At 39.3% G+C, this 12,653-nt stretch overlaps 1 protein-coding gene across 9 annotated transcripts in view; it reads left to right on the top strand.

Annotated features, from left to right (window-relative positions):
• The window catches only part of LOC135250601 (actin remodeling regulator NHS-like), a 121,009-nt gene that overhangs the window by 94,587 nt on the left and 13,769 nt on the right, over positions 1–12,653 (top strand). For 4 of the 9 annotated variants that reach the window (XM_064327087.1, XM_064327094.1, XM_064327096.1 and 1 more), the window contains exons 2-8: positions 432–584; positions 3,122–3,261; positions 4,064–4,111; positions 6,360–6,404; positions 6,915–6,959; positions 11,499–11,694; positions 12,555–12,602. In XM_064327087.1, the coding sequence (XP_064183157.1) occupies positions 432–584; positions 3,122–3,261; positions 4,064–4,111; positions 6,360–6,404; positions 6,915–6,959; positions 11,499–11,694; positions 12,555–12,602 (675 nt within the window). Of the gene's footprint in view, positions 1–431; positions 585–3,121; positions 3,262–4,063; positions 4,112–6,359; positions 6,405–6,914; positions 6,960–7,936; positions 8,000–11,498; positions 11,695–12,554; positions 12,603–12,653 lie in introns of all 9 variants that reach the window. The other 5 variants (XM_064327088.1, XM_064327089.1, XM_064327092.1 and 2 more) reach the window with 5 other exon arrangements.

The following is a 12,653-nucleotide window of genomic DNA, read 5'->3' as shown; positions in this document are numbered from 1 at the left end:
AATACCGAGGTTCAAAAAAGGAAACAGTTTCAAACAAACTGCATAGAAAGTAAGTAAATGAATAAAGGAAGTTGAACACACAAGGCTGTGCATGCAGTGTGGAGTGTTAATTAGTTCTTTTGTAATTTGCTTATTATGCACGCATGCAGCACATTGGTTATTCCCGAGCAAACATAGAGCGGTCCATTGTCAGCAGCACAGCTGTTGATCCGCCTCCAGTTTGCAAATCACCACTACTGATCAGCTATTAAGCAAAGGCAAAATAGCTGGTAAATGGTGCTGCCACTAGTGGACTGCCGTAAAATATTGTCCTGCCTATAGCTGCTTCTGATGGCAGCTCGATTAGTGCTTGTTGCTGGGGGCTGTAATTCTCCCGTAGCTGCTGGATTTGTGATAACATGGCCACCCTTGCCTTTCCTCTTTTTTTGCAGCTGTGTCTAACTTGGATGCAGAGAGCAAGCTGACAGGGCACTACCAGTCGCCATGGCACCTGCAACGCAATGTGTTCCACCCCTCCACCCGGCCGCCGTGTGTGGAGGAGCTGCACCGGCACGCCAAGCAGAACCTGCGGGCGCTGCACCAAGGTGAGGCTTAGCACCCCTGATAATCAATCAACCAATCAATCCATCAACCAATCAACCGATCAATCCATCAACCAATCAAGCAATCAATCCATCAACCAAGCAACCAATTCATCCAAATCAGTCAATCAGTTATTTAGTCACTTGATCACTTAATCAACCAATCAGTGACAGCTTTCAACACTCTACATCATCCTGAAATTTTTTTTTGTAAAAAATTTTTTTTGTACGTCGCTTTGGATAAAAGCGTCTGCCAAATGAATGTAATGTAAATTTGCACCGCTATCACCTCATAGCACGGCAACACCCACCACGAACTGCACTGTAACTGCACAACACCCAACATGAGCATCACTAACCTGAAAGCACAGCTATCCTTCCCTCCCCTTCCTCGATGATATCACTGTTGCAACACGCACCACTGTCACCGCCTGCAACACCCTACAACAACACCCCACTGCTCACACTCACGCCCTCCAATCCTGTCCTTCACCATCCAACCCTGGACTCAGCGCCTCCGGACAGAAATGGAACACATGCTTGTAGTTCAGATGCATGCGTACACACACTCACACCAATCCAGCAGCATCCACAGCCTCTGGCATTATTTACATTACACATCATCATCGGCAAAAATGAAAGCATTAAAAAATATCTATCTGTTTTTACAACTATCACTGTCATCAATCTTTAGTTATCATTTTTTTTACATGCCTGCATACTACAGTACTGTTATGGACAGAAAGAAGTTTCATTGTGTCACATCTACAGACAGAACCTTATTGTTTAAATCTCTGACCTTCAGAATTTTTTATATCATGTACGAATCAAATTAATGCTTCATCTAACCTTGATATTCATTGATACATTTGTGTAATGAATCGGAATAAAGTTATCCACAAACTGTAGGATATGATGATACAGTATATTTCTTTATTGCAACACATAAGGGAAATGGTACCTCCTCTTTCAAATATTTCATTATATAACTAGTTTTTTTCCTTAGTACTTACACCGGGTGTATATACTATATGGTGAAATTACTCCAACCAATGACTGCAAGTGATTTCTGGTAAATTGTACCTTCTCATTCAAGTGCTCCCCATATGACCCTTGAGGTTGTAATTTTTTTGGTAAATTTAAAGCAAGCACTGACCCCTAGTGTACAAACAGTCAAATTGCTTCAGCGTATGGCTGAAGTTGAGGTAGGGCTCCTAAAGTGGGGCTCTGCAGCTGATGAGGCAAGGGTTGTGTAAAGCTGGTCTTCAGTCCTAGTCTAGAAAGCCACAGAGCCTATTGTTTTTTATATTCACCTTAAGAACAGCAACAAATTTAGGCCCAAGGAATCAGGTGCGGCAAGTTCAAAGGGTTTTCAACTGGCCCAGACAGTTTTGTGTGACGTAGCGCATTGAGTTACTTTAAGTGAATTTTCCTGCTTTTGACCAGCAATCATTCCACTATACCAGCCATTGTAAAGCTAGTAAGTCATCAGACACTCCTGTAAATGTCTAAAATATCCTTCATTGTGCACAGATGCTGTCTGGGCCAGTTGAAAACATACACTGAAATTGAAATAATATCTAAACATCCCTGGAAATGAACTATCGCTTTATGTGTGTAAGAAACTAAAATAATGAATAAATGAAGTGCTGAGTTAAATAAAAACAAAACAGCAGCCCCTGGTGGCCATCTAGAGCCAGCTAGTGAGAACCACTGATGCATATATATCATTTCCTATCTCCGTCTCTGGAAACTGTCTCCCTCCCGTAAAAGATAATAACATCAAATTGTCCAGAAGGCCATTGTTTGCTTTTGCTTTCCCTTACAGGAAAAATACATTTATAATAGAATATATTTTTGAGATTGCAACACCTTACTGTATATGGGTAAATATAAAACTTGTTAGCATGTTCAGGTATTGCAATATATATACAATACATGGCCAAAAGTATGTGGACGTCTGACATACAGTATCATCCAAAATTATGGGCATTTATATGGAGTACGTCAACTCTGGTGCAGGGATTTGCTTCCATTCAGCAAGAAGAGCATTAGTGAGGTTGGGCACTGATTGGGCAATCTGGCCTGGCTCACAGTTGGCTTTCCAATTGATCCCAAAGATGTTGGATGGGGTTGAGGTCAGGGCTCAGTGCAGGTCAGTCAAGTTGTTCCACACCGTTCTCAGCAAAACAATTTCTATATGCACCTCACTCTGTGCCCGGGGGCATTGTCATGCTGAAATAGGAAAGGGCCTTCCCCAAACTGTTGGGAAGCACAGAATTGTCTGGAATGTGACTGTATGCTGTAGCATTAAGATTTGCCTTCACTGGAACTAAGGGGCCTAACCAAAACCATGGAAAATAGCCCCAGACCAAGGGGTTCAGGTACTTGTGGTCATGTAGTGTATTTTTAAAAATCCATTGCTATGAAATATATTTCATGATATTTTCCAAAACGTCCACATATTTTCAATTATGCAGTATGTTTCAGTGTATTTCCATAAGGCTTGTCCCTCAGACATCTACGCTCTTTGTTGACAGATCAACAGCAACAGCGTCAGCGGACCAGCAGTCGCGAGCGCAGGGTGACCATCTCCATTTCAGTGGCACCCCCGATGCCCACATTCCCCTCACCCCGCACCCTGAGGCGACATGAGCAGAGGGGTCGACACCTTCGAACGGTAAACCCCATTTTATACCGCCCCATGGAAAGAGACAGGTGCATGGCATGGAATGTCAAAGCTTACTGCAGTTATTCTTACCGCATGTTCACATTAAAAACACTTCTGAGTTCCACGGGTGGACTGGTAGACTTTTCACAGACAACATTCCAGCCCTTCCTGATGCATTATCTGAAATAGGCACATGTGGAGCAGTGTTCTACTGTTTATCGCTGCTGAGGCTGCTATTGCAATCGAGCCCGCTGAGCTGGGCAAAGTACTAGGGTGACAGGCATTTTTCAGATATTCCCACGATAGTGAATGGTAAGTTTCACATTGATAAGTGGAAAAAAATATTTTTTCCCTGTATCAAATGTATTATTGTATTGTTTGTGTATCATTTGTGAACACATGGCTACCTTCTTTTTGGTTGTCAAAACTAGAATCACGTTTGATTCCACAATTGGAACTAGAACAGGGCATAAACCCACAAATTTGATGTTCTGGCTGATTGTGCACTATTGTTTTTTGTTTGGCTGTGCCACCTTCTAAAGAAAAATAGGATAAAATCAGCCCTATAATGAAGGTAGCCAATCAGGACTTCCCAAGAACAAAGATCAGTAAAACTAATAGAGTATTGTGCCTACATCCAAAGAACTCCGTAACATCTTTATTTCTGTCAATGTTACACTCCCTTTTACGGTCCTAATCCCAGTTCCATCAGGTTCTAATTCCAAGAGTAAAAAAGGGGGTTGTGTGCCCAGCTGCATCCCTGTACTTACTGTGTACTTATTGGATGGTTTGCTTGTTTGTTAACATACAGCAGGAGAGACCAGGGAGAGAAATAGAATATCAACAAATGCAAAGAAAGGTAATTTATTTGAATACTTGTGTTCCATTTTGTGTATCTTTAATGCGTTTGGTTGTTTATATTTTTTACTGTCATTGTCTTGCATTTGAAAAATAGTTGTAAATTGAACATTTAAGATGAAGGCTAGTCCAATCCCAATTTTCATGACAGAGGAATGCTTGCATAAAGCCCACAGAACACACCAGGGCTCGATGAATATAAAATGATTTTTGAGAAATCAAAGGTCTATCATCTCTGGCTTCGCCTGTGTATTAGGGTAAGGTGGATCCAGAGCTGGACCCTGCCTTTCTGTGTTTCTCTTACCATCTGTACCACATCAGCAGGGATGATAAATTAGAATATGACACTCGCTGCCTTGTGGCATCAGCGTACCTGTGGAAAATTAAGAGGAGCTCCACCTACATGGTATACATTGGTAGCAACCAGTAAAACACCAATAATGTCTAATGTTGGACACTTTTTTTGCCAATATTTCTAGGTGCCTATTCTTCCTGTGGGTATCCAGAAAGTAGCAACCACAAATCGCCATCTGGTTTGTTCTATTGGTTGATACCAATCTACTCCATCATAGTTGTAGCTTCTCTCTGTTTTCTACCAGTGAGATGATGTCACAACTGTTTCTGTCCTATTATTCCTGCATGATCCCTGCATGATTGTGTCCTGTTGTCAGGCCACAAGGTCAATAGACAACTGCATCAGAGTAAAGCAAGCAGTCCATTATCTCTTACCTCTGAATATGTTTTGTGTTAAATAGAACAAAATGGCTGAGATGCGGGACTGAACATGGTAATGACTGTCAGTCACAGAACAGAAATGAATGAATGCCTCTCCATCGTCCACTCGTCCTGTTCTTCATGTCCGGCTGTTTCTAGTTTCTGGTCATGTTGTGTTTAATTTGATCGAGGGAATCAGTATTGGTCAACTGTCCACAAGAGGGTATCAGTATTTTCCTTAGTAGTGGCAGTGTTGTATAATGGGTAAGGAACTGGTTTTGTAACCTTAAGGTCACGGGTTTGATTCCCGGGTAGGTTACTGCTTGTGTACCCTTGAGCAAGGTACTTGATCTGCGTTGCTTCAGTGTATATCCAGCTGTATAAATGGATACAATGTAAATGCTATGTAAACGTTGTGTAAGTCGCTCTGGATAAGAGCGTTTGCTAAATGCCTGTAATGTAGTAAGGTATCTTTTTTGGGAAATCAAAGTTTTATGGTATCCCAATTCAGTATGGAAACTAAAAAAACTGAATAAGATATTTGACAGTTATGGTGCATATCAGGGCATCAGCCACAAATAATGATAATTGATTTCATTGATCATTTATCTATAATTAAATAATGGATCTTCGATTAATACAAATGTCAGTTATGGATGGGTTGCTAACAATCTGTTTATTGGTAAATTTTTTAACCCTTTTGTAACCCTTTTTGTCTATATGTTTTATTTGAATATATCATAAGAAAAAGATGAAAAATAATAACGAACATCAGTTCCAAATAATACATATCAATAATCTACTGCATGACCTTGTTTCATTTTATATTTTCACAGATAAACATGGTTTATGCTCCCATGTCTTTATTATAGTGATAGATTTTTGATATAAATCACATAAATCACTTTATCTCAGATGATTGACACTTTCATTGTCAAATATAATCTAGCAGAGGTAAATGGCATCCATTACCATATATATATGTATATATATATATATATATATATATATATAGTTTAAATTGATTGGATATGAGATAAAGATAATATATATGTATATATATATATATATATATATATATATATATACTTACTGAGTATTTTCGCATAAATTTTATTTCAGTATTGGTTTAAAATCCCAATAATGTCATGGGTATATTTTACCCAGGCTAACAGTTTCACCAGTGCTAATAAGTAAACAAACATCAAGGGTTAATGTTTGATAGATTGAATGTTAATGCTTGGCACAGATACAATAATGAAGGTTGCTGGACCGTAACATCAGTAAATGTATTTTGTAAGAAGCAGCTTGTGGAAGTGAACGACTGGTATTTCTACCAGTTTCTATTTAGAGGATTCTTACACAAACTCCATTATCCTGTGCATGCTCTATGCAGAATCTGTTATGAAATTGATTTTCTTAACATACAACAAAAATGTCTCTAACTTTGGGACAAAGAAGGTTTTTCAAATTGTTGACCTTGTTTTCTTTTCTTTTTTTATCACCATTGTTTTGTATTAAATTGCCTCCCTAAGGAGAGGCCAATGAGAGAGTCAGACATCCAAAAAACACAGAGAAAGGTAACTGTAATATTTAAAATCACCCAATGCAATAATTTGATCATTGTATGACCATTTCAATTAAAACATTATTGCATGGTGGAGGGAAATTATGTATGCTGACAAGTGAAGTAATGCTTGTCTGTCATTCCACCAGGACATGACACTTATTCCCCAGTGTCTCACAGACATGTTTATGTTTGCCTATGGTTTTTGTTAACTTTTTATATTTGGATGACATGCATCCATTTTTCATTGCTACCTTAATTGATGGTTTATGACAAATTGTGTCCGACAAGATGTCATTTACAAGTGTAATTGTTCATGTGTTATGCGTAACAGATGGTTCCACCTGTTTGTAATGACTATGCACGCGGAAGACATTTTAAACAGTGGCCTATATCTGGCCTCTCCCAGTAGAGAGACATTGCTTTCCATTGTTGACTTATTGTAGCACTTCACTGTGGACATGATTCAGTCCTTTCTCTTTTTTCCTTCTGATGGTGTGTATTCCTCCTCCTCATGCTGCAGGAGAGATCTGTAAGGGATGCTGAGTTTCAGCAAATACAGAGAAAGGTAAATGGAGTTGACCAGTATGTGAAATGGCGTGTGGCTTAACCCAGCACTGTTTTGTGAAGTCATCGCCTTCGCATTTTTTCTTAATCTTTTTAGTTTATTTTTATTTTTTTTGCTAAAATACTGCCGCTGCTGTTGTTGCTCAATGTTACGATAATATTTCATCTTTGCTGCAGCTAAGAGATACATTCAGTGCTGTGTCGTTATCTGTCGCTGGAGCACAGCTGCGTGGGACATGCTTAGATTTGAGCAGGGGTGAAAGCGCTGCTCCTCTTGGCAAGCCCCCAAGGACAGGGTTTAGAGCAGGGGCTGGTAAAAGTGTCCAGGTGAACGTGCAGTTTTCCTTTATTTTGCCTAGACTTCACCAATTTTGGTTTGTACCTGAAACAACCTGCGTTGTGTGTTTATGTGTTTGTGCGTTTGTTGGCTTTGCTGTGAATTGTGGTTGTCAGTGTTTTGTTTGTCTCCCAAACCTTAAATTATATGCAAAGTAAAAATAAAAGTCTCCGTTTAAGAAATACAAAAAGGGAAATGGGCCAAACCACTAGGAACTGAAGACGGGGGTCGACCACTCCAGTCTCTCCTGTCCTTCTAACTCTATGTTTACCCTTCCAGCTCTGCCTCCTGAGACTTTCAGCATTTTCTTCTGTACAGATCATCGATGACTCTTTTTTTTTTCAGGACAATTGTACTCATTCAAAGGGAGATCATTTGCAGGGTGTAATTTAAGTGCTATTTTTGCACAAGGGCTACTTGACAAGCTCTGGTCAAAACACCCTGTACTATCAACAAAGGTTCCACTGCACACTCTTTCTCTCTGCCCTGCCCTCTTGTCTCGTTACCAAAGATACAGGTGCCTGGCTGAAATCACTTTTCTGTTTGGAGTCGGGTTTTAATTTGAGCCATCATTCATGATTTTATTTTCATTATTCGATTCATCATTTGTTTTTTGTTTGTTTTGCCTTTTGTGTTTATAGTTTGAGAGAAACCGCTCCTCCTCCCCCACTGAATGTTGCTACTATACCCCCTGGAGCAGAAAGGTATTTGCCCCCACCCCCTGAGTTGGCTCTGCATGGTGACTGTTGATCTCTTCCTTCTCTTGGCAGAGTTTCACTTTTTAATCCTCTTTTATCCCTTGTGCTGTCTTCAAACTTTTTTTTTCTGTCTTCAGTCTCTTTCAGATACGCCTTTGTCCCACCTTTCTCCCCCCACTGTGGCCTTCTTTGCTTCTTTGCTGCATTCTGGGCACTACAACGTGGTCTTTACAAAATGGATAATTCTAAACACTGAGCTAAAAACAGCTGCTACAGACTGTGAGGTTATGAAATTATTAAGCTATAAACTGTATAGATTACTCCTTTGTTAAATAATTACTCAGTGTAAGCACTGAGAAACTTTTTGCAAACGTTTATGATATACAAGAACATGAAGCAGGACAATTTCCCCAACCAGATGCCATATACCTTGATCTATAGAAATAACCAATACAGGTATAGCAAAGGTCAGAGACGTGATTTGGTACATTAACCTCTTCTATTCCTATTTCACAGAACTTTAGATTTTAGCACACAGTGAACCACAGTTCACAAGTCAGTCTTGCACAGACAGGAGTCAGAGCAAGACACTTCAAATACATGCAATGACTGTTGGGCTCCTGATGAATCAGCAGGTGTGATTGGTGCATAATGAGACTGATTGAATCCTAACCATACCTGAGTAACGATAGAAACTACCATGCATCATCTTCCAGGTCATGGCACTTGTATGGTGGTCCTCTTTTGATTCAAACCATGTGGCACATCAATGCACTAAAACCAGCCTTAATCAGGATGAGCCACCCAGCAGCCCCGTGGTACAGTATTTTTGACTAGCCAAGAGAAACACCTTTATGTTTCCTATGTTGCGCCAAGCAAGAGTAGTTCAGAGGCATGTAAAATAGTGTAATAAAATTGTGATTGAATCATTTAAATGCCTCTCTAATTAGAATATTATTTTTTTACAGTTTGCATTTGACTGCATGTAATCAATGAACATATGTGGGCAGGAATGGCAAATAAAAGGTCCTCTTGATAGTCAGATTAGCCTTCACACCATAATCCCATCTGTCAGTCCTCTTCTGTTCTTCATCAAAACAGTTGTTTTGTTTATTTCTGTTGCCTCATTTTCTCCAATTTCTGTCTCACAAATAATACGGATTTTAAACAGATGGAAGATCAGGAAGGGGATTTAAACAAACTCCTTCAAAGAAATGGTTTATCCCTCCTTATTGCTAGAGATATGACACCTTCACACAGCAAACAGAAATGATTATTGCTCCGATTATCAGGGATATTTTGTTAGCTGTACATACAGTATTTGATATAACGTATGTATTTTGTGTGCATATTTACTATATATGTATATACTGAACAGTACATATTTCATGGAGGCCAAAGCTGTCATACTAATAGGCTCTATGAGTTAATGCAGAGCATTGTGGTTGACCATGAACTCTCATGTATATATCTCTGACAGTAGGCAGCCAAAAACATTGTTTTTCTTGCTTAGTTTACCCAAGAGAGCCTTCTAGCTCCCCAGGCTGCTCCGCAGCCATGCAGACTTTATGAATGACATTCTTCTACACTCTGCCTACTCTCTCATTCTGAGATGCCTCTCTTTTTTCAAATGAAAACAGCTCCTGGCAGTAAGCCAGTGACTAAAACCAAAATGCCAGCTTTGGCTTTCTTATTGCCTCCCACCCACCCCACCCGCCCCTTCCTCCTTCCCTCCCTCCATCCCTCACTCTCTCTCTTTCTCTCCTCTGTCCCACCTCTCTCTCTTCTCTCTCTTCCAGCTCTCTCCCTTTGCCCTCTGCTTAAATCAGTGTGCCGTTATTATTCCAAACACGAATCAGCTGAAAATTCACTGTAGCTGATTTGTTTCTTGTGTTTGGTTTTTATTTTTTACATCAGTGTAAGTTTTTTTTTTTTTCATTTGTAAAGTTTCCTGGGAAACAGGATTCTTTTGTGGCCGGTGTTTTGTCAGGGTTTCAGTCGTCTTTACTGGATAACAGAGCACAAAAGCTATAGGGCCAGCTGTAAATCAGAGCTCAGTTCACGCTAGGAAACTACTTGCACTGGTCCATGCATTTCCATGCATTTCTTTATTGATAGAAAAAGGTAAGTGCATATTTTTATGAAATTAACTTATTGCTGGATTGGGAGTTGTTGGACATTCATATGTGTGGACAAAGAGGCATGATTTGAAGCTGGTAAAATTGTTGCATTGAAGCTTTAATGAACTTGGGATGTAAAAGAATTTGAAACACAAGGAAAATACGAGTTCCTTACAAAAGTGTATCATAAAAAGAAGTGACAGAAAGGCTATTACACACCTTCATTCCTGATGTGCTAGCACGTGAATGCTAATACTGCGGAGCCCTTTCTCAACAAATGCTTGTGATATTTGTAATCATGTGTGCTTGCTAAAGTTCTGTTACTTGTCATATGATTACTTATTGACATTTTACAAAGAGGTAGTAAATGATACTGTACTATGAATGATACTGTACATTTTATCAGTAATGTCACTATAACAGCTCCCTGCAAAACACTGCAGGTATTCCAGCTGTGTGTGTGTGTGTGTGTGTGTGTCACTGGTCCTTATGAGGATTTTCATTTGTTTAAGTAGACTTTCAAGTATTAAATTAGGATATTTCGTAGCTGTTTTGTGTAGGAAATCTGTGTATGAAGTTCAGATTCCTTCTGTTGAAGATGTAAATTTGAGGTGGGTCAGTAGCACACATAATTGTATCTAAAATTACTTTCAATTGTAACCTGAAAATTTTGCAATTCATTACTGTTATCATAGCTCTCTGCACCAGGGCATTGGAAATGTGCTAGATCTAGTACCTTCATGTTTGTACATGAAAAATAATACAAAAAATAAAATGAGAGAACTGATGTTGTGAGCTTAGGGAACATGATGTGATTAAATTCAGTGTTGGATCCCTTCTGTATCATAATTCTGACTCTGCTAAAAACTGCCTCTTTCTGTGTCTCTTGCTAATGTTTTGCTTTTCTAATCTGATTTTTTGACCCTCAAAGCCTCTTACCATCTCTTCTTTCACTTTCTCTGGAATTCTGTGATTTACTGTATGAGAATGTTATAAAGTTTTGTGAATGTGCTGTTCATGTGGGGGAAAGCCAGTTTCAGGGTAATGGAACTCCAGGGTAATGTGGATTGCGTTTTCTTAATTTTTGGTCATTTTAAGGCCCACCTAGCAGAAATATAAATACATGTGTTTAATATGATGAACTAACCACTTTACTGACCTCATGCTATAGATATAGAAATGGATTCATTCCCATGAGGATTTAATTGTGCCATTTCATTCCATTTTTAATATAATACATATTAAGAGTGGGATATTAAGAGTTTGATGTTCTGTAGTTGTTTTATGCTATTTGTTTCCATTGTTGCTTGGTTGCTAATGCACATCTGCACCACTGACACCATTAACTGCATTAATTTAACAGCACTAATATCCATCTGTTCCAGGCTGCTCCTCCCACAGACCCTGAAATGGATGTGGTGGTTCTAGGTCACAGGCCTAAGTGCCCTGTTCCTAATATCCCCTCCACTCTGGACAAGCAGACTAACTGGTCAAAAGCACTGCCTCTCCCCACCCCAGAGGAGAGACTGAAAACCGAGTCCCAAGTGATCTCCTCGTGCATTATTCCCATTAACGTCACCGGTAAATCACCTGCTTTCCTATTCCTACTTGTCTCTGAGTTTGTCTTGCTATTATTAATATTAAAGAAAAACTCCTGTCAAAAAATATAACTATATATGGTGCAACTAATTTTGACATGACTGGAAGGTCTTTCTCTGGCACTTTGAGTTCAGATTGCATTCCCGCTCACAGGTGAAGATGAGCACTGGTGTCCTTTTGGCTGTCAGAAAATGTATGTAACTACAAAGTTTATGTTGCCCCTGGCATGAAAGGGATTTTTCCCTGAAAAATAGCTTTTCCGTGAGATAAAGCATTCTTTTGTATCTTTTGGACTTCATTACATAGTAATAATCATTTATTAGTCCAGGCTTGGACTGTGTTATCGGTACTGAGCCTGTATTATTCCGTCCCTTATGGAAATGGGGTATATTGCAGCAATATTTTGTGCATGCATATGTGAAAAATATAATGATTAAATACATTTTACAGCAATGTATTTTCAAAAAAATATATCGCAGTTTCTCAAAGTCGAACTGGAGTGTGGCAGTACCTTTCCTGATCATGATGCACGCACACACACACGTATCAAACAGAATATCGCTATATATATCTTATATATAGTACACAAGCTATATACTGCTATATATTACATTTCCATAAGGGAACTTTCAGATGTGATTAGCAGTCTAGCGAACGAAAGGTGCATTGCGAAAGGTCTTTCACTTGTGGATCATGAGTGTCTTATGCCACCGTAACAAAGCTTATTAGATTTCTACACATTGACCGGAGTTCTCCTTTAAGCAAAAAAAAAAAGCACACACAAAAAAACAAAACAAAGCTTTCTCTGTAAGTGTGTTGAACTTGCTATGTGTTGTTTTCAGAGGAGGTCTCCGTCGTTGCCTCTCCTCCTGCGATTTCAGCATTCCTCAGTGAGCCATCTTTTACATGTCCATTTGCTGTGCCCACGTCCCTCGTGTTGC

Source organism: Anguilla rostrata, chromosome 3 (genome assembly GCF_018555375.3).
Source record: "Anguilla rostrata isolate EN2019 chromosome 3, ASM1855537v3, whole genome shotgun sequence".
NCBI lineage: Eukaryota > Metazoa > Chordata > Actinopteri > Anguilliformes > Anguillidae > Anguilla > Anguilla rostrata.
Note: the sequence above shows the minus strand (reverse complement) of the source record. Positions and strands in the feature narration are given on the sequence as shown.